Source organism: Rutidosis leptorrhynchoides, chromosome 10, assembly GCF_046630445.1.
Source record: "Rutidosis leptorrhynchoides isolate AG116_Rl617_1_P2 chromosome 10, CSIRO_AGI_Rlap_v1, whole genome shotgun sequence".
Taxonomy (NCBI): Eukaryota; Viridiplantae; Streptophyta; class Magnoliopsida; order Asterales; family Asteraceae; genus Rutidosis; species Rutidosis leptorrhynchoides.
In genome coordinates this window covers 78,947,238-78,969,549 of record NC_092342.1, presented here as the reverse complement: position 1 = coordinate 78,969,549, position 22,312 = coordinate 78,947,238, and the positions used below count along the sequence as shown (strand labels likewise).

Below are 22,312 nucleotides of genomic sequence, written 5' to 3'. Positions count from 1 at the left end.
TTGAACATGTAATCACTAGAACATAGTTTAGTTAATTCTAAACTTGTTCGCAAACAAAAGTTAATCCTTCTAACTTGACTTTTAAAATCAACTAAACACATGTTCTATATCTATATGATATGCTAACTTAATGATTTAAAACCGGAAAACACGAAAAACACCGTAAAACCGGATATACGCTGTCGTAGTAACACCGCGGGCTGTTTTGGGTTTGATAATTAAAAACTATGATAAACTTTGATTTAAAAGTTGTTCTTCTGGGAAAATGTTTTTTCTTATGAACATGAAACTATATCCAAAAATCATGGTTAAACTCAAAGTGAAAGTATGTTTTCCAAAATGGTCATCAAGACGTCATTCTTTCGACTGAAATGACTACCTCTTACAAAAATGACTTGTAACTTATATTTCTGACCATAAACCTATACTTTTTCTGTTTAGATTCATAAAATAGAGTTCAATATGAAACCATAGCAATTTGATTCACTCAAAACGGATTTAAAACGAAGAAGTTATGGGTAAAACAAGATTGGATATTTTTTTATTGTTGTAGCTACGGGAATAATTGTAACAATTCTATACAAATCTTATCCTAGCTAACTTATATTGTATTATACATGTATTCTAATATATTATGTAATCTTGGGATACCATAGACACGTATGCAAATGTTTTGACATATCATATCGACCCATGTGTATATATTATTTGGAACAACCATAGACACTCTATATGCAGTAATGTTGGAGTTAGCTATACAGGGTTGAGGTTGATTCTAAAAATATATATACTTTGGGTTGTGATCTAGCCTGAGACGTGTATACACTGGGTCGTGGATTGATTCAAGATAATATATATCGATTTATTTTCTGTACATCTTATTGTGGACAACTAGTTGTAGGTTACTAACGAGGACAGCTGACTTAATAAACTTAAAACATCAAAATGTATTAAAAGTGTTGTAAATATATTTTGAACATACTTTGATATATATGTACATATTTGTTATAGGTTCATGAATCAACCAGTGGCCAAGTCTTACTTCCCGACGAAGTAAAAATCTGTGAAAGTGAGTTATAGTCCCACTTTTAAAATCTAATATTTTGGGATGAGAATACATGCAGTTTTATAAATGTTTTACGAAATAGACACAAGTAATTGAAACTACATTATATGGGTGAATGATCGAAGCCGAATATGCCCCTTTTGCTTGGTAACCTAAGAATTAGTAAACCGATCTACTAATTGACGCGAATCCTAAAGATAGATCTATTGGGCTTAACGAACCCCATCCAAAGTACCGGATGCTTTAGTACTTCGAATTCGTTTATATCATGTCCGAAGGATTTCCCGGAATGATAGGGGATATTCTTATATGCATCTTGTTAATGTCGGTTACCAGGTGTTCACCATATGAATGAATTTTATCTCTATGTATGGGTTTGTATATTGAAATATGAAATCTTGTGGTCTATTATTATGATTTGATAATATATAGGTTAAACCTATAACTCACCAACATTTTTGTTGACGTTTAAAGCATGTTTATTCTCAGGTGATTATTAAGAGCTTCCGCTGTTGCATACTAAAATAAGGACAAGATTTAGAGTCCATGCTTGTATGATATTATGTAAAAACTGCATTCAAGAAACTTATTTTTGATGTAATATATTCTTATTGTAAACCATTATGTAATGGTCGTGTGTAAATAGTATATTTTAGATTATCATTATTTGATAATCTACGTAATGCTTTTTAAACCTTTATCGATAAAATAAAGGTTATGGTTGTTTTAAAAATGAATGCAGTCTTTGAAAAACGTCTCATATAGAGGTCAAAACCTCGCGACGAAATCAATTAATATGGAACGCTTATAATCAATATGAACGGGACATTTCAATCTTTACATGCACTTTCTTGAAATCGTTTAAATTTTGCACGTGGCTCATCGGTTGGGGTCGAATACGCTTTGATTAATGTTGCCCAATCTGGGTAAATATCATCTGCTAAATAATAACCATTTGTGTAATTATTACCATTTATAGTAATTGGAGCAAATGGTGCAGTTCTATTCTTGATGTCATCGAACAACGAAGATTGATTCAAAACATCAACATCGTTGTTAGCACCCGCAACACCGAAGAATGCATGCCAAATCCACGTATCAGATGAAGCAACGGCTTCAAGAACAATGGTTAGGTGACCTTGATTACCACTAGTATATTTCCCTTTCAAAGCAACTGGACAATTCTTCCACTTCGAATGCATGCAGTCGATGCTTCCAAACATTCCCTTAAAACCATGCTTTTCTTCATGAGCACTATACAAACGAGCTATATCGCTACTCGTTGGTTTCCTCAAATATTCATCTACATAAAGTTCCAAAATACATTTACAAAACCTATTAAGACATATTATTGATGTACCTTTGAACATTTGTAAGTATTCATCAAACATGTCCGCTGTTGTATCATACGCCAATTGACGCAACACAGATGTACACTTTTGTATCGTAGTAAAACCTTGTCAACCAAGAGCATCAATTTTTTGTTTAAAAAAATTCGAAATGACTTGGTAAATGTTCTACATCATAATTATTTATATCATGGACGATGCGTAAAAATAAATCTTTACTCATTCTAAAACGTCTTCTAAACTGTCGATCAAGATATTTTGGATTTTCTTGAAAATAGAGTTTGTGTACCTGCAATTTCAAGATCTCTATGAATGTAAACTCGAGACCGTGGAACTCGTTCGTTGTTTGCAGCTTCTTCAGCCTCTTCAACATCCAATTCTTCGTCAATTGCTCGTAAAAAATCCAAATCTTCTTCATCATCCGAATCCCAAATATCAAAAATTTTAAACAGTGTTTGCCATTTTATTTTTAAGAAGTATATAATTTATAAGATAATATTGAGAGAAATGTGTGAAAAATGGTATAAGAAATGTGATATTTATAAAAGGAAAAAAAATTTAATTTTAAACGATAATATATCTGTTGACACAAACACGTGATTGTCAACCATTGGCTATCACCACCATCATCTTGCAAAAGCTTCATGTGATCAAATCATCGCGCCATCAAATTTTTTTGGGCCATCACGCCCCACAACGGCACTATGGTGGCGTGATGGTGGTGATTTTCGGTTGATCACGCTGCGCTTTTTGTGGTGTTAGGGTGCGTTTGATAAAACTGAATGATTTAACGTTGAATGGTTCAGAAATCTCCGAATGAAATTAGTTCTGAATGACAATAAACTGTTTGATAATCATTTTGAATTAACATATGAATCAATTAAATTTACTTGTTATCGTTTAACATTACCAAAAACTTCAATATACTTATTTAATAAGTGTTATGGATACGGTTTAAGAAGAATATTACATAAAATTTAGCCTCTTAATGGTTAATAGAGTGTTTTAACTCTGAATGTTCAGCACTGAATACTGAACCATTCAGCACTATATCTCATTTAAAGGTTAAAAGCAAAAACACTGAATGCTGAATGATTCAGTATTCAATGATGAACCATTCCATTAAAAGGTAAAAAAAGCAACTTAGTGTTGGACTTATCATCTACCTTCCTAATATAGATAGAGGGACCAAGGAAATAAGACTGCAACAAGCTAAGATTAAATTCACATACGCGGGGATTTCGTGTGCTTTCGAATTCAAACAAATCTACATCTATTTATTTACAAATTCCCTTAAAACACATTCGATCTTTCGCATTCTGTAAGTGCTAATTGGATCTTAGATCAAAAGTAGAACCTAGATTAAAGGCGGAAAACAATAACTAGGGTGAATCAAATACGAGTTACACTTTCAGGATCGATCTAACCAACAATATGTTGATACAAGCGATGCCTAGATGATTGTATTCAGTTGGGGTTTGGTCTGGTACAAGGATCACAGCAATAAACAACGGCTAGAGGGTGTGGGATGTGTAACCTAAGAATGAAACCCAAAACCCGTATTTATATATAATCACAGTTGTAGTGACCCGAACTTTTCCATATTTATATATATTAATTGAGATTGATATTTACATGATTAAATGTTTCCAACATGTTAAGCAATCAAACTTGTTAAGACTTGATTAATTGAAATATGTTTCATATAGACAATTGACCACCCAAGTTGACCGGCGATTCACGAACGTTAAAACTTGTAAAAACGACATGACGATATATATATATAGATATATATATGGTTAACATGAGATTATGATAAGTAAGTATCTCCATAAGTATATTAACAATGAGTTATATACATATAAACAAGACTACTAACTTAAGGATTTCGAAACGAGGCATATATGTAACGATTATCGTTGTAACGACATTTAAATGTATATATATCATATTAAGATATATTAATATATCATAATATCATGATAATATAATAATTTAACATCTCATTAGATATAAAAAACAATGGGTTAACAACATTAATTGAGATCGTTAACTTAAAGGTTTCAAAACAACACTTACATGTAACGACTAACGATGACTTAACGACTCAGTTAAAATGTATATACATGTAGTGTATTTAGATGTATTAAAATACTTTTGGAAGACTTCAAGACATATATCAAAACACTCATACTTAACGAAAATGGTTACAGTTACTTTCCCATTATTTTCTTTCATCAAGAATTCTAGTCGTATTCTTACCCGTATTATACACAGCTTCAAAACGTACTTACTATGGGTATATACCAATAGGAACTAGCATGGGATTCGAATCTTGATTATGTCATGTATGACTAATCAATTTTAACTTCTACCATGAGCTAGTCAACTAACTAGAACTCCTTTTAACCCCACTCACCACTCACCAATTACCACTCATCATTCACTCCATTTCACTTCCAATTCTCTTTCTAATTCTCTCTCAACACACACACACACTATTATGAACGTATTTTTCCAGTAGTTAATCATCATCTTCATCAAAAATCACTTCAAGAATCAAGCTATAATCATCATAGGAAGAACACTTCAAGAACACTTCAAAAATCCCTTCAAGTTTACTAATTTACTTCCAAGCTTTCTAATCCATTCCAAGTAATCATCTAAGATCAAGAAACCTTTGTTATATATAGTAGGTTATCTTTCTTATTTAAGGTAATATTCATATTCAAACTTTGATTCAATTTCTATAACTATAAACTATCTTAATTCGAGTAAAAATCTTACTTGAACTTGTTTTTGTGTCATGATCCTACTTCAGGAACTTTCAAGCCATCCAAGATCCTTTGAAGCTAGATCATTTCTTGTCACTTCCAGTAGGTTTACCTACTAAACTTGAGGTAGTAATGATATTCATAACATCATTCGATTCATATATATAAAACTATCTTATTCGAAGGTTTAAACTCGTAATCACTAGAACATAGTTTAGTTAATTCTAAACTTGTTCGCAAACAAAAGTTAATCCTTCTAACTTGACTTTTAAAATTAACTAAACACATGTTCTATATCTATATGATATGCTAACTTAATGATTTAAAACCTGGAAACACGAAAAACACCGTAAAACCGGATTTACGCCGTCGTAGTAACACCGCGGGCTGTTTTGGGTTAGTTAATTAAAAACTATGATAAACTTTGATTTAAAAGTTGTTATTCTGAGAAAATGATTTTTATTATGAACATGAAACTATATCCAAAAATTATGGTTAAACTCAAAGTGGAAGTATGTTTTCTAAAATGGTCATCTAGACGTCGTTCTTTCGACTGAAATGACTACCTTTACAAAAACGACTTGTAACTTATTTTTCCGACTATAAACCTATACTTTTTCTGTTTAGATTCATAAAATAGAGTTCAATATGAAACCATAGCAATTTGATTCACTCAAAACGGATTTAAAATGAAGAAGTTATGGGTAAAACAAGATTGGATAATTTTTCTCATTTTAGCTACGTGAAAATTGGTAACAAATCTATTCCAACCATAACTTAATCAACTTGTATTGTATATTATGTAATCTTGAGATACCATAGACACGTATACAATGTTTCGACCTATCATGTCGACACATCTATATATATTTCGGAACAACCATAGACACTCTATATGTGAATGTTGGAGTTAGCTATACAGGGTTGAGGTTGATTCCAAAATATATATAGTTTGAGTTGTGATCAATACTGAGATACGTATACACTGGGTCGTGGATTGATTCAAGATAATATTTATCGATTTATTTCTGTACATCTAACTGTGGACAACTAGTTGTAGGTTACTAACGAGGACAGCTGACTTAATAAACTTAAAACATCAAAATATATTAAAAGTGTTGTAAATATATTTTGAACATACTTTAATATATATGTATATATTGTTATAGGTTCGTGAATCAACAGTGGCCAAGTCTTACTTCTCGACGAAGTAAAAATCTGTGAAAGTGAGTTATAGTCCCACTTTTAAAATCTAATATTTTTGGGATGAGAATACATGCAGGTTTTATAAATGATTTACAAAATAGACACAAGTACGTAAAACTACATTCTATGGTTGAATTATCGAAATCGAATATGCCCCTTTTTATTAAGTCTGGTAATCTAAGAATTAGGGAACAGACACCCTAATTGACGCGAATCCTAAAGATAGATCTATTGGGCCTAACAAACCCCATCCAAAGTACCGGATGCTTTAGTACTTCAAAATTTATATCATATCCGAAGGGTTTCCCGGAATGATGGGGATATTCTTATATATGCATCTTGTTAATGTCGGTTACCAGGTGTTCACCATATGAATGATTTTTATCTCTATGTGTGGGATGTGTATTGAAATATGAAATCTTGTGGTCTATTGTTACGATTTGATATATTTAGGTTAAACCTATAACTCACCAACATTTTTGTTGACGTTTAAAGCATGTTTATTCTCAGGTGAATATTAAGAGCTTCCGCTGTTGCATACTAAAATAAGGACAAGATTTGGAGTCCATGTTTGTATGATATTGTGTAAAAACTGCATTCAAGAAACTGATTTCGATGTAACATATTTGTATTGTAAACCATTATGTAATGGTCGTGTGTAAACAGGATATTTTAGATTATCATTATTTGATAATCTACGTAAAGCTTTTTAAACCTTTATTTATGAAATAAAGGTTATGGTTTGTTTTAAAAATGAATGCAGTCTTTGAAAAACGTCTCATATAGAGGTCAAAACCTCGCAACGAAATCAATTAATATGGAACGTTTTTAATTAATAAGAACGGGACATTTCAGTTGGTATCCGAGCGTTGGTCTTAGAGAACCAGAATTTTGCATTAGTGTGTCTTATCGAGTTTGTTAGGATGCATTAGTGAGTCTGGACTTCGACCGTGTTTACTTGAAAAATGATTGCTTAACAAATTTTGTTGGAAACTATATATTTTTAACATGTGAATATTATGTGATATATTAATCTCTTAACGCGTTTGATATTATGTGATAGATGTCTACCTCTAGAACAAGTCCCATTGACTCACCTAATAATAATGAAGAGTCAAATGTAAATTGGAATGATTCGTAGACTGATTCACAAGTTCCCGAAGAGGAACCGGAAGAAGAGTCGGAACCAGAAGAAGAATCGGAACCGGAAGAAGAATCGGAACCGGATGAAGAAATAGAACCGGTGGGGGAAATAATAAAACGGTTAAGTAAAAGAAAATCCTTAACCAACCGACCAAGGTTAATTATGGTCAATGGTGTTTCCGCTAAGGAAGCAAAATATTGGGAGGATTACCAATTCTCCGATGAATCGGATTCTGACGAGAATTCCGATGATGTTATAGAAATTACCCCAACTGAATTTAAAAAGGCAAAAGAAAATAATAAGGGAAAGGGCATAAAAATAGAGAAATCTAATTCCAACCCCGATGAACTTTATATGTATCGTCAACCTCCGAAGTCCTTAAGTTGTAACAATGACCCGGGAACCTCTAAACCACCAGGTTTTTCTAAACCAATGTGGAAAACGACGGCTCGTATTAGGGGAACATCATATATCCCTAGAAACTTGGCAAAACGAACCAAAACCGAAGAAGAAGAAACAAGCGAGTCGGAATAAGATAGTTGTATTCGTGTGGTGTAATATATGTAATATAGTGTGCTTATGATTTATGATATATGTAAAAATTGCTTGTATTAATAAGTATTTTTTTTTTATGAATCTAACTCTTGTCTATTTTACAGTATAAAAACACAAAATGGATAGACAACCCAATATTTTAAGAGACCTACCCGGAGACATGATTGATGAAATCTTGTCTAGAGTCAGTCAGAATTCTTCGGCACAACTATTTAAGGCGAGATCAGTTTGTAAGACATTCGAAGAACGTTCCAAGAATGCCTTGGTTTATAAAAGGCTTTCGTTCGAAAGATGGGGGATATCACATTGGGAAATCCATAAGTTACGATGTGTTTACTTTGACGCATATATTGCGGGGAACCCAAATGCTATTTTACGCAATGGGTTAAGAAATTATTTTGACTCAATATATCCGAATATTGGACTTCGTGATTTAGAAAAAGCGGCTAACATGCAACATAAAGAAGCATGTTATGCTTACGGATTAGTAATGTTCGCTTCTCACCAAAGTGAGAACAAGAACATCGGGCTACAACTATTAAACAAAACGTTCCCACAAGTGACGGAGTCGGTAATTAGGGTAAGAAATGAGGTTTTTAGATTGTTACGGGACTGTTGGACATTACGTAACCCTCATCCCTTTGACGACGTTACAACACGCTGTCTTATCAACGGCCATAACGGTTATGTTCCACAAGACCAAGGATGGGAAGTAGTCCTAGTAAAACCAGAATGCATGACTTGTTTCTGGACGTATGAATTACGTGTCTTTATTGCCTTTGCTGAACGACTTGTGTACTAGCTAGAATTATCTTCACAACCATCTTGTATGAAATTTATTGTGTGCTATATTTCATGCTATATGTAAAATAAGCGGTATTGTAAGTTTGTAAAATATTGTGTAAAAGTTTGAACGCGAAATATTATTATAATCAGTTTTTCATATAGAATTGTAGTAGTTGAATTGTATATTAGCTACTAAGTATGAACTTAACGGGTTGGTACTACCCGAATTTAAACTTATAAAACGCTAATATGAAGAAAAAGCTTTTATAAATGAGTTCATATTATGCTACGAAATACTATTAACTACTCTTAATATTCTGTATGATTAATTTGTTCCATTTGACTATTTTGAAGGAAATGGCACCGACTACTCGACATACCGTGAATATGAATGAAGAGGAATTCTGTACTTTTCTAGCTTCAAACATAGCCGCAGTACAGGCTGCGCTACATACCAACAATAACCTTGGATCTAGCAGTACAGGAAATCGTGTAGGATGCACCTACAAAGAATTCACTGCCTGCAAACCTTTGGAATTTGATGGAACCGAAGGACCGATCGGATTGAAACGGTGGACCAAGAAGGTCGAATCGGTGTTTGCCATAAGTAAGTGTACTGAAGAGGACAAAGTAAAGTACGCTACGCATACCTTCACAGGTTCTGCGTTAACATGGTGGAATACCTATCTAGAGCAAGTGGGACAAGACGATGCGTACGCACTACCGTGGTCAGCATTCAAGCACTTGATGAACGAGAAGTACCGTCCCAGAACCGAGGTCAATAAGCTCAAGACAGAACTTAGAGGGTTACGAACCCAAGGATTTGATATTACCACGTACGAAAGACGATTCATAGAATTGTGCCTATTGTGTCCGGGAGCATTCGAAGATGAGGAAGAGAAGATCAACGCGTTTGTGAAAGGATTACCGAAAAGAATCCAAGAAGATATAATTTCACACGAGCCCGCCTCCATACAACAGGCATGTAGAATGGCTCACAAACTAGTGAACCAGATTGAAGAAAGAATTAAAGAACAGACTGCTGAAGAGGCCAATGTGAAGCAAGTCAAAAGAAAGTGGGAGGAAAACGGTGATAAGAATCACCAATACAACAACAACAGCAATTACAACAATTATCCCAACAATCGCAACATCAATCGCAACTACAACAAACGGCCCAACAACAACAACAACAACAACAACAACAACAACTATAACAATCATCCCAACAACAATAATAACCGCAACAACAACAACAATCAGAAGCAGCTATGCCAAAGGTGTGAAAAGTATCACTCGGGGTTCTGCACCAAATTTTGCAACAAGTGTAAAAGAAATGGTCATAGCGCGGCGAAGTGTGAGGTCTACGGACCAGGGGTTAATAGAACGAAAGGAACAAATGGTGTCGGAACGAGTAATGGCGGAGCAAGTAGTGTCGGAGCAAGTTATGCCAATGTAGTTTGTTATAAATGTGGAAAACCGGGCCACATTATTAGAAATTGCCGAACCAGGAGAACACGAATGGACAAGGCCGCGGAAGAGTTTTCAATATTAATGTGGCAGAGGCACAGGAAGACTCGGAGCTTGTTACGGGTACGTTTCTTATTGACAATAAATCTGCTTACGTTTTATTTGATTCGGGTGCGGATAGAAGCTATATGAGTAGAGATTTTTGTGCTAAATTAAGTTGTCCATTGACGCCTTTGGATAGTAAATTTTTACTCGAATTAGCAAATGGTAAATTAATTTCAGCAGATAATATATGTCGGAATCGAGAAATTAAACTGGTTAGCGAAACATTTAAGATTGACTTGATACCAGTAGAGTTAGGGAGTTTTGATGTGATAATCGGTATGGACTGGTTGAAAGAAGTGAAAGTAGAGATCGTTTGTTACAAAAATGCAATTCGCATTATACGAGAAAAAGGAAAACCCTTAATGGTGTACGGAGAAAAGGGCAACACGAAGCTACATCTTATTAGTAATTTGAAGGCACAAAAACTAATAAGAAAAGGTTGCTATGCTGTTCTAGCACACGTCGAGAAAGTACAAACTGAAGAAAAGAGCATCAATGATGTTCCCGTCACAAAAGAATTTCCCGATGTATTTCCGAAAGAATTACCGGGATTACCCCCACATCGATCCGTTGAATTTCAAATAGATCTTGTACCAGGAGCTGCACCAATAGCTCGTGCTCCTTACAGACTCGCACCCAGCGAGATGAAAGAACTGCAAAGCCAATTACAAGAACTTTTAGAGCATGGTTTCATTCGACCAAGCACATCACCGTGGGGAGCTCCTGTTTTGTTTGTCAAGAAGAAAGATGGTACATTCAGGTTGTGTATCGACTACCGAGAGTTAAAAAAACTTACCATCAAGAACCGCTACCCACTACCGAGAATTGACGACTTATTTGATCAACTACAAGGCTCGTCTGTTTATTCAAAGATTGACTTACGTTCCGGGTATCATCAAATGCGGGTGAAAGAAGATGATATTCCAAAGACTGCTTTCAGAACACGTTACGGTCATTACGAGTTTATGGTCATGCCATTTGGTTTAACTAATGCACCAGCTGTGTTCATGGACCTTATGAACCGAGTGTGTGGACCATACCTTGACAAGTTTGTCATTCTTTTCATTGATGACATACTTATTTACTCAAAGAATGACTAAGAACACGGTGAACATTTGAGAAAGGTGTTAGAAGTATTGAGGAAGGAAGAATTGTACGCTAAATTTTCAAAGTGTGCATTTTGGTTGGAAGAAGTTCAATTCCTCGATCACATAGTGAACAAAAAAGGTATTAAGGTGGATCCGGCAAAGATAGAAACTGTTGAAAAGTGGGAAACCCCGAAAACTCCGAAACACATACGCCAGTTTTTAGGACTAGCTGGTTACTACAGAAGGTTCATCCAAGACTTTTCCAGAATAGCAAAACCCTTGACTGGATTAACGCATAAAGGGAAGAAATTTGAATGGAATGATGAACAAGAGAAAGCGTTTCAGTTATTGAAGAAAAAGCTAACTACGGCACCTATATTGTCATTGCCTGAAGGGAATGATGATTTTGTGATTTATTGTGACGCATCAAAGCAAGGTCTCGGTTGTGTATTAATGCAACGAACGAAGGTGATTGCTTATGCGTCTAGACAATTGAAGATTCAAGAGCAAAATTATACGACGCATGATTTGGAATTAGGTACGGTTGTTTTTGCATTAAAGACTTGGAGGCACTACTTATATGGGGTCAAAAGTATTATATATACCGACCACAAAAGTCTTCAACACATATTTAATCAGAAACAACTGAATATGAGGCAGCGTAGGTGGATTGAATTATTGAATGATTACGACTTTGAGATTCGTTACCACCCGGGGAAGGCAAATGTGGTAGCCGATGCCTTGAGCAGGAAGGACAGAGAACCCATTCGAGTAAAATCTATGAATATAATGATTCATAATAACCTTACTACTCAAATAAAGGAGGCGCAACAAGGAGTTTTAAAAGAGGGAAATTTAAAGGATAAAATACCCAAAGGATCGGAGAAGCATCTTAATATTCGAGAAGACGGAACCCGGTATAGGGCTGAAAGGATTTGGGTACCAAAATTTGGAGATATGAGAGAAATGGTACTTAGAGAAGCTCATAAAACCAGTTACTCAATACATCCTGGAACGGGGAAGATGTACAAGGATCTCAAGAAACATTTTTGGTGGCCGGGTATGAAAGCCGATGTTTCTAAATACGTAGGAGAATATTTGACGTGTTCTAAGGTCAAAGCTGAGCATCAAAAACCATCAGGTCTACTTCAACAACCCGAAATCCCAGAATGGAAATGGGAAAACATTACCATGGATTTCATCACTAAATTGCCAAGGACTGCAAGTGGTTTTGATACTATTTGGGTAATAATTGATCGTCTCACCAAATTAGCACACTTCCTGCCAATAAGAGAAGATGACAAGATGGAGAAGTTAGCATGACTGTATTTGAAGGAAGTCGGCTCCAGACATGGAATACCAATCTCTATTATCTCTGATAGGGATGGCAGATTTATTTCAAGATTCTGGCAGACATTACAGCAAGCATTAGGAACTCGTCTAGACATGAGTACTGCCTATCATCCACAAACTGATGGGCAGAGCGAAAGGACGATACAAATTCTTGAAGACATGCTACGAGCATGTGTTATTGATTTCGAAAACAGTTAGGATCGACATCTACCGTTAGCAGAATTTTCCTACAACAACAGCTACCATTCAAGCATTGAGATGGCGCCATTTGAAGCACTTTATGGTAGAAAGTGCAGGTCTCCGATTTGTTGGAGTGAAGTGGGGGATAGACAGATTACGGGTCCGGAGATTATACAAGAAACTACCGAGAAGATCATCCAAATTCAAGAACGGTTGAAAACCGCCCAAAGTCGACAAAAGAGCTACGCTGACATTAAAAGAAAAGATATAGAATTTGAAATTGGAGAGATGGTCATGCATAAAGTTGCACCTTGGAAAGGCGTTGTTCGATTTGGTAAACGAGGGAAATTAAATCCAAGGTATATTGGACCATTCAAGATTATTGATCGTGTCGGACCAGTAGCTTACCGACTTGAGTTACCTCAACAACTCGCGGCTGTATATAACACTTTCCACGTCTCGAATTTGAAGAAATGTTTTGCTAAAGAAGATCTCACTATTCCGTTAGATGAAATCCAAATCAACGAAAAACTCCAATTCATCGAAGAACCCGTCGAAATAATGGATCGTGAGGTTAAAAGACTTAAGCAAAACAAGATACCAATTGTTAAGGTTCGATGGAATGCTCATAGAGGACCCGAGTTCACCTGGGAGCGTGAAGATCAGATGAATAAGAAATACCCGCATCTATTTCCAGAAGATTCGTCAACACCTTCAACAGCTTAAAATTTCGGGACGAAATTTATTTAACGGGTAGGTACTGTAGTGACCCGAACTTTTCCATGTTTATATATATTAATTGAGATTGATATTTACATGATTAAATGTTTCCAACATGTTAAGCAATCAAACTTGTTAAGACTTGATTAATTGAAATATGTTTCATATAGACAATTGACCACCCAAGTTGACCGGCGATTCACGAACGTTAAAACTTGTAAAAACGACATGACGATATATATATGGATATACATATGGTTAACATGAGATTATGATAAGTAAGTATCTCCATAAGTATATTAACGATGAGTTATATACATATAAACAAGACTACTAACTTAAGGATTTCGAAACGAGACATATATGTAACGATTATCGTTGTAACGACATTTAAATGTATATATATCATATTAAGATATATTAATATATCATAATATCATGATAATATAATAATTTAACATCTCATTAGATATAATAAACAATGGGTTAACAACATTAATTGAGATCGTTAACTTAATGGTTTCAAAACAACACTTACATGTAACGACTAACGATGACTTAACGACTCAGTTAAAATGTATATACATGTAGTGTATTTTGATGTATTAAAATACTTTTGGAAGACTTCAAGACATATATCAAAACACTCATACTTAACGAAAATGGTTACAGTTACTTTCCCATTCTTTTCTTTCATCAAGAATTCTAGTCGTATTCTTACCCGTATTATACACAGCTTCAAAACGTGCTTACTATGGGTATATACCAATAGGAACTAGCATGGGATTCCACTCTTGATTATGTCATGTATGACTAATCAATTTTAACTTCTACCATGAGCTAGTCAACTAACTAGAACTCCTTTTAACCCCACTCACCACTCACCAATTACCACTCATCATTCACTCCATTTCACTTCCAATTCTCTTTCTAATTCTCTCTCAACACACACACACTATTATGAACGTATTTTTCCAGTAGTTAATCATCATCTTCATCAAAAATCACTTCAAGAATCAAGCTATAATCATCATAGGAAGAACACTTCAAGAACACTTCAAAAATCCCTTCAAGTTTACTAATTTACTTCCAAGCTTTCTAATCCATTCCAAGTAATCATCTAAGATCAAGAAACCTTTGTTATATATAGTTGGTTATCTTTATTATTCAAGGTAATATTCATATTCAAACTTTGATTCAATTTCTATAACTATAAACTATCTTAATTCGAGTAAAAATCTTACTTGAACTTGTTTTTGTGTCATGATCCTACTTCAAGAACTTTCAAGCCATCCAAGATCCTTTGAAGCTAGATCATTTCTTGTCACTTCCAGTAGGTTTACCTACTAAACTTGAGATAGTAATGATGTTCATAACATCATTCGATTCATATATATAAAACTATCTTATTCGAAGGTTTAAACTCGTAATCACTAGAACATACTTTAGTTAATTCTAAACTTGTTCGCAAACAAAAGTTAATCCTTCTAACTTGACTTTTAAAATTAACTAAACACATGTTCTATATCTATATGATATGCTAACTTAATGATTTAAAACCTGGAAACACGAAAAACACCGTAAAACCGGATTTACGCTGTCGTAGTAACACCGCGGGCTGTTTTGGGTTAGTTAATTAAAAACTATGATAAACTTTGATTTAAAAGTTGTTATTCTGAGAAAATGATTTTTATTATGAACATGAAACTATATCCAAAAATTATGGTTAAACTCAAAGTGGAAGTATGTTTTCTAAAATGGTCATCTAGACGTCGTTCTTTCGACTGAAATGACTACCTTTACAAAAACGACTTGTAACTTATTTTTCCGACTATAAATCTATACTTTTTCTGTTTAGATTCATAAAATAGAGTTCAATATGAAACCATAGCAATTTGATTCACTCAAAACGGATTTAAAATGAAGAAGTTATGGGTAAAACAAGATTGGATAATTTTTCTCATTTTAGCTACGTGAAAATTGGTAACAAATCTATTCCAACCATAACTTAATCAACTTGTATTGTATATTATGTAATCTTGAGATACCATAGACACGTATACAATGTTTCGACCTATCATGTCGACACATCTATATATATTTCGGAACAACCATAGACACTCTATATGTGAATGTTAGAGTTAGCTATACAGGGTTGAGGTTGATTCCAAAATATATATAGTTTGAGTTGTGATCAATACTGAGATACGTATACACTGGGTCGTGGATTGATTTAAGATAATATTTATCGATTTATTTCTGTACATCTAACTGTGGACAACTAGTTGTAGGTTACTAACGAGGACAGCTGACTTAATAAACTTAAAACATCAAAATATATTAAAAGTGTTGTAAATATATTTTGAACATACTTTAATATATATGTATATATTGTTATAGGTTCGTGAATCAACAGTGGCCAAGTCTTACTTCTCGACGAAGTAAAAATCTGTGAAAGTGAGTTATAGTCCCACTTTTAAAATCTAATATTTTTGGGATGAGAATACATGCAGGTTTTATAAATGATTTACAAAATAGACACAAGTACGTGAAACTACATTCTATGGTTGAATTATCGAAATCGAATATGCCCCTTTTTATTAAGTCTGGTAATCTAAGAATTAGGGAACAGACACCCTAATTGACGCGAATCCTAAAGATAGATCTATTGGGCCTAACAAACCCCATCCAAAGTACCGGATGCTTTAGTACTTCGAAATTTATATCATATCCGAAGGGTTTCCCAGAATGATGGGGATATTCTTATATATGCATCTTGTTAATGTCGGTTACCAGGTGTTCACCATATGAATGATTTTTATCTCTATGTATGGGATGTGTATTGAAATATGAAATCTTGTGGTCTATTGTTACGATTTGATATATTTAGGTTAAACCTATAACTCACCAACATTTTTGTTGAAGTTTAAAGCATGTTTATTCTCAGGTGAATATTAAGAGCTTCCGCTGTTGCATACTAAAATAAGGACAAGATTTGGAGTCCATGTTTGTATGATATTGTGTAAAAACTGCATTCAAGAAACTGATTTCGATGTAACATATTTGTATTGTAAACCATTATGTAATGGTCGTGTGTAAACAGGATATTTTAGATTATCATTATTTGATAATCTACGTAAAGCTTTTTAAACCTTTATTTATGAAATAAAGGTTATGGTTTGTTTTAAAAATGAATGCAGTCTTTGAAAAACGTCTCATATAGAGATCAAAACCTTGCAACGAAATCAATTAATATGGAACGTTTTTAATCAATAAGAACGGGACATTTCAACAGTGACCATCGGCCGGTGGTCTGGGACCTTCGGCCGATGGTGATAGTCCCTCGACCGATGGTCTCTACCATCGGTCGATGGTCTGAGCAGCCAACCAAACTACTTGAACCATTTCACGCCATCATATTAAACAATCCAAACACATTGTATTAATGATGTAATCCTCACATGACTAAAATAGACAATACAATATGAATAGAACTCATTACAAAATAGAACTTGGGATTATGCACCAACAAACTCCCCCTAAGACCTAGTTCTATATCAAAAGTCTTCAGTCGTCATCCAATTTATTCATATGGATCGATTACCATGTTGTTCAAGTTGCACAGCTTAGCTACTTTAACATACTGTTCAGCCTGCACCCTGTTCTCTCGATGATAGAGCATACGGTTGTAATACAACGTGAAAATATCAACCTCAGTACAGTTTCTCAACCAAATCGGATCCAATACACGAATGCATTCAATATCATTCTCATTCACCTTATCCAAAACAATCACAGCTTCTTCAGAACGATCATCATAAAACCACCATCTGAAACTCTGACTCCAATTTTGCGGCAATTTCCTCAATGGTACCTTCTTCATAGTCTTTGCCCGCTTGTACTTCACACTTCTTCGAGATTCACCAGTTCTAGGATTAACTTTGAAACTAATCCTAGGAAATTGTGGCCTAAAACCTTCCCAATTCTTTGAATTAAAAGCTATTCGAATCTTCTTCACCAGCAACAAAGATCGATCGTTCATTCCACAATACAACATTCCCAACCTGGCAATCTGCATTAGCTCAAAGTACGGTAGCGACTTGAATTCGTGACCATGTTTGAAATAATCAACGCCAAATTCTCACTTAACTGTAAACATGTTGAATTCTTCAATGTAAGCCCAGGCTAGAGTTCTTCCTTTTGCACTCTTTCTCAAATTAATCATCTTCAAACATTTCGGCTCAAGCTTCGGTTTCTCACAATACTTTCTAATCCTCAAAATATCTCTCCAATCAACTTCCAACTTTTCAGTTCTTTCCTTGTGATATTTGACTGGTAAAAATCCTTCAGGCAGGACTTCAGTTCGTTCTTTCTCTTTACACTTTCTATCCAAAAGTTCATCATTTGTTCTAAGCAACTCCTCAAAACCAGGAAGATCCTCATTCTTATCATTTTGATATGTAGGAAAATCTTCATGAGTAACATCCTCAACTAAATCATCTAAATCTCTATCACTAAAATCCTCTGTAATCTCAGGGCTAAAAGAATCATCCTCAGATGGAGAATCGTCAGACTGTGCGTCAGCAGCTTTAGCTTCCTCTTGCTCTAGACGCACCAGTTCCAGCTCTTCTCTAGAGAGGTTGTGAGGGATATCTCCCTCTTCTAGTTCATCATAAACAACAGAATACTTGAGCTCATCCTGTTTAGAAAAGAAATCACTAAAACTATAATCAATTTTAAGAGGAATTACTGACAGTGCTGTAGCTTTGGAGGAACCAGGAACCTCCACCATTCGATTATCAGTCTCATCGTCAGTCATCTCAACCAGATCAAACTTCTCTTCCCACGCAGTCATCTTAGCCAGAGCTGATGCAGCCAACTCCTTAGCTTGAGAAGCTTCTCGTTTCGCATCAGTTAATAACAACGATTGATCAACAACTTTCCTTTGCAACAGGTCAACTTGCAACGATAGCCTTGTAACATCTTCAGACTTAACACGATTCTCCTCCTTCAACTGCTCAATTTTCTCATCAATTTCCTTCCTCATTCTCAAATTATCAGCCATAGCTTGAACATACAAATCATTCAAATTGCGAAGAGTCGAGGAACTAACACCTCCTTCAGTTTCAGCATGAATCGGAGCTTCCGGAGTAGGAGTAGAAACAGTCTCTTGGGAGACTTGTTGAACCACGGGTGGTGACTGTTGCGTTGATGGACGTTGTTGTTGTTGTGAAGTTTGTTGTCCTTGAGTCTGTGGTATCGGTGTCACTGGTTGAGTTCCAGCTGAAGATCCACCAGCATCTTTATAAACCAGCTTGAACCTTCTTTTCAATTTTAGCTTAGTTGAAACCTGAGAACTCTCATCTTCAACCATTCTTCTTTTTGATCCCCTAGAAGTTTCCTCAACACCAACATTTGGATTAATATCACCAATCTCATCAACTAACCCACCAGCACCTGACCCATCAGTAGCTTGAGTATTCACTGGTTGTTCTACTTCTTCATCACTATTCGCTACCACAAAATCAGGCTCTCAATCGGATAAGCTATTTTCATTTCTCCACTTCTTCCCTGGAGGACACTGATAAGATTCTTTCACAAGATGACATACAAGCTTACCATCATTAGCACTCTTCATCTGATTCAGTCTATTGAACGTAAGATCTGTCATATGCTTCAACACAATGACGTCTTTTCTCAATCTAGGCAAATCAACAGTTTGACAATTGATCATAATTTGTAAGAACGTTGGATAAATCAGATATGACTTGCTCGTCACATTCTTCACCAGTAGATCAAAGATAACTCCTGAGAAATTGAAATCAGCCTTCAAAAACAAAGCAGCAAACATTCCTTGATAGATCTCGCTCAGTTCATCAAATCCTCCTTGCAATGGGCTTAAGCACCTCAGCACAACAAGTGACAGATATCTATACGGTGGAGTGAATCCACTTCTTTTAATCGTTGCTCTCGTAATATCACCAGAATACTTGCATCTTAACACACATCCAGTAATCTTTGTCTTTGACAACTTCTTCGGCATATTCTCATCATCCTCGAACAAGAAAGTGTTTCGAATCGTATCTTCAGAAATCTGAATCTCCTGACCACAAACGGTACTTATAATTACCTTCCTGTCATCTACAGTCTCAACTCTTGCACGTTCCTAGAACTCTCTCTGATGTGAGTAATATGCCGTACAGGGCATAGAGATAGTTGCAAATACTCTTGAACGTTTCAGAAACTCGATTACCCCCTTGTACTAACCAGCATTAGGACCTTTCTCATTTAGACATGCAGTGAGATTGGAGCCACTTTTAGCTTTCAATCTTGGAAGATCAATAGAAAACGGACCTCCCGATGACTCAGTGTCGGATTCATGTGCAATGTTTTCTGGATCAGCTTGAACACCTGACATTATGAAAATAACTGCAAACACAATTCAAATCAGCATTATAAAGACAATATCATAGTGTGATCATCACAGAATATATTACATTATAAAGACTAATAGATCAGGATCTCAGTTACACGATTACATGTCCGAAGTAGAATTAATACAGACATAGAATAGTATATTAATGCTAACAAGCTAGCATTATCAAATTACATAACAAGCTGAAAATAAACAAACACATAAACATAAATTCAGAATCATTCATCCAATAATGGAATCCTCTGGCACTAGCTTTTCCTCATGTTGAATTACACCAAGTTTCTCAAACAAGGTATATAGTAAAGTTGCGTATGGAAATGGTTCTTCCATCTCAAGAAGATCTTTCATCACATGAATGAGAAAATGGCCCATATTCACTTGAATACCTTCGAGCAGGCAATACAAAAGCATAGCTTCAGTACCAGACAACAAATTATCTCCTTCTTTCCTAAAGGTCACATTCCTTTTGATGATTCTCAAGTGTATCTCATGTTGTTGTGACATCTCGTCATCACTAATTTCAACCCTACCAGCATTAACTACTTTCCCTGGCTTGCATAACCTTGCAACTATGTCAGATAGTCTGAATCTGTTGGGAATCTTTCGTATATCTTTGCTAGGATACAAAATTTTAACCCCAGCGTGCGGAACATTCAATAGGTTTGAAAATTCCTCTATAGTCCACTTAAACTGATGGTCAAATAGGCCTGAGTGCACAAACTTCTTCTTACCATCTTCTAAGGCAACATTGGCATAAAATTCCCACAAAAAATCAGGACAAAAGTAATCCCCAATATCTAAGAATGCTTGACATCCAATTTGTTCCCAAAGACTATAGGTCTGTCGAGTAGCAATGACCTTTTGTTCCACTAAGATAGGTCGTCCACTAGCTATAATTCTCCTACGGTCGATGTTAAACATCCATTGCCCAACAAAGGAACCACCTGACATCCTAATACAGACTAAAAGCACTAACATTAGATAGGCATAACAGAAATTATCAAAAACCAAAAAAAAAAAAATTCAAATTAAACATAAAAAGTTCACTATCGGTCCAATTATTGTACCATCGGTCGATGGACTAGACCATCGGTCCGATGGTCTAGACCTACGGCAGTTGGTCTATAACACATCAACAAACTGATCAAATGGAGACCTACGGCCGAGTGTAGAGACATACGGCCGAGTATAAGACACCATCGGTCGATGGTCAGAGACCATCGGCCGGAGGTAGTTCATCAGATCTGTTTCATTCAATCAATCAATTCATTCAATCTGTTGTTTCGGGTTCGATTTCTGGTCACAGTAGATACTAAATAGGCCGATTAACACATACACATCAACAATTTCAACAGATAACAAACGAAAATCACTCGATTCAATGTTCAAACTTAGAACACAAAATTAACGATTAAAATCAAATGAATACGAGTTAGAGTACCTTGTTTATGGCGTTGGAATCACAAAGAGAAGATGTACAAAACACACGGACAAAAACTCTTTTCCTCTTAACTTGAAAATCTAGGGTAAAATCGCTCGAAATTGCACAAAGTGACTGACCCGTTTGACTCTGGGGCCTTTTATACCCTGTCAGTGACCATCGGCCGATGGTCTAATCCTTCGGCCCGATGGTCTAGACACTTGGTCGAGCGTCTTAGCCCTTCGGCCGAGGGTAATTTCAGACATCGGTGGGAGAGGAAAACAAAGCACTCCTTATAAGGGTGTGGATACCTCTTCTGGTATGACGCGTTTTGAGGGTGTTTACCCGAGAAGCAAATCCGTGAGGTAGAAGTGCGATCCAGGGTTGTACTCGTGCGCGGGTAGCCCGTCGGTGATCGGCTTGTGTCCAAAGCGGACAATATCATACTACGGGCTGATGGTGATGTTACTTATGGTATCAAAGCTGGGGCCCGCATCGATGTGCACTGCGGGGACGCAGTGTCCCGAAGGGGGGGAGAGTTGTAACAGACTCGTCCCACATCGGTGGGAGAGGAAAACAAAGCACTCCTTATAAGGGTGTGGATACCTCTTCTGGTAAGACGCGTTTAAAGCCGTGCGGGTAGGTGCGATCCGGGGCAAG

The 22,312-nt window shown here is 35.6% G+C and overlaps 2 protein-coding genes across 2 annotated transcripts in view; one reads left to right on the top strand and one right to left on the bottom strand.

The window, feature by feature from the left end:
- Positions 1 to 1,896: 1,896 nt before the first annotated feature.
- Positions 1,897 to 3,061, bottom strand: LOC139870395 (uncharacterized). The gene is made up of 3 exons (XM_071858208.1): positions 3,010 to 3,061; positions 2,705 to 2,824; positions 1,897 to 2,369 (listed from the first exon to the last, which is right to left on the bottom strand). Exons 1-3 carry the CDS (start codon positions 3,059 to 3,061, stop codon positions 1,897 to 1,899), a joined length of 645 nt encoding a protein of 214 aa, XP_071714309.1.
- A 534-nt stretch (positions 3,062 to 3,595) lies between these two features.
- Positions 3,596 to 22,312, top strand: part of LOC139870394 (uncharacterized) — a 51,780-nt gene continuing 33,063 nt past the window's right edge. Inside the window, exon 1 of the mRNA XM_071858207.1 lies at positions 3,596 to 3,736. The gene's annotated coding sequence lies outside the window, so the exon portion shown is untranslated. The remainder of the gene's footprint in view (positions 3,737 to 22,312) is intronic.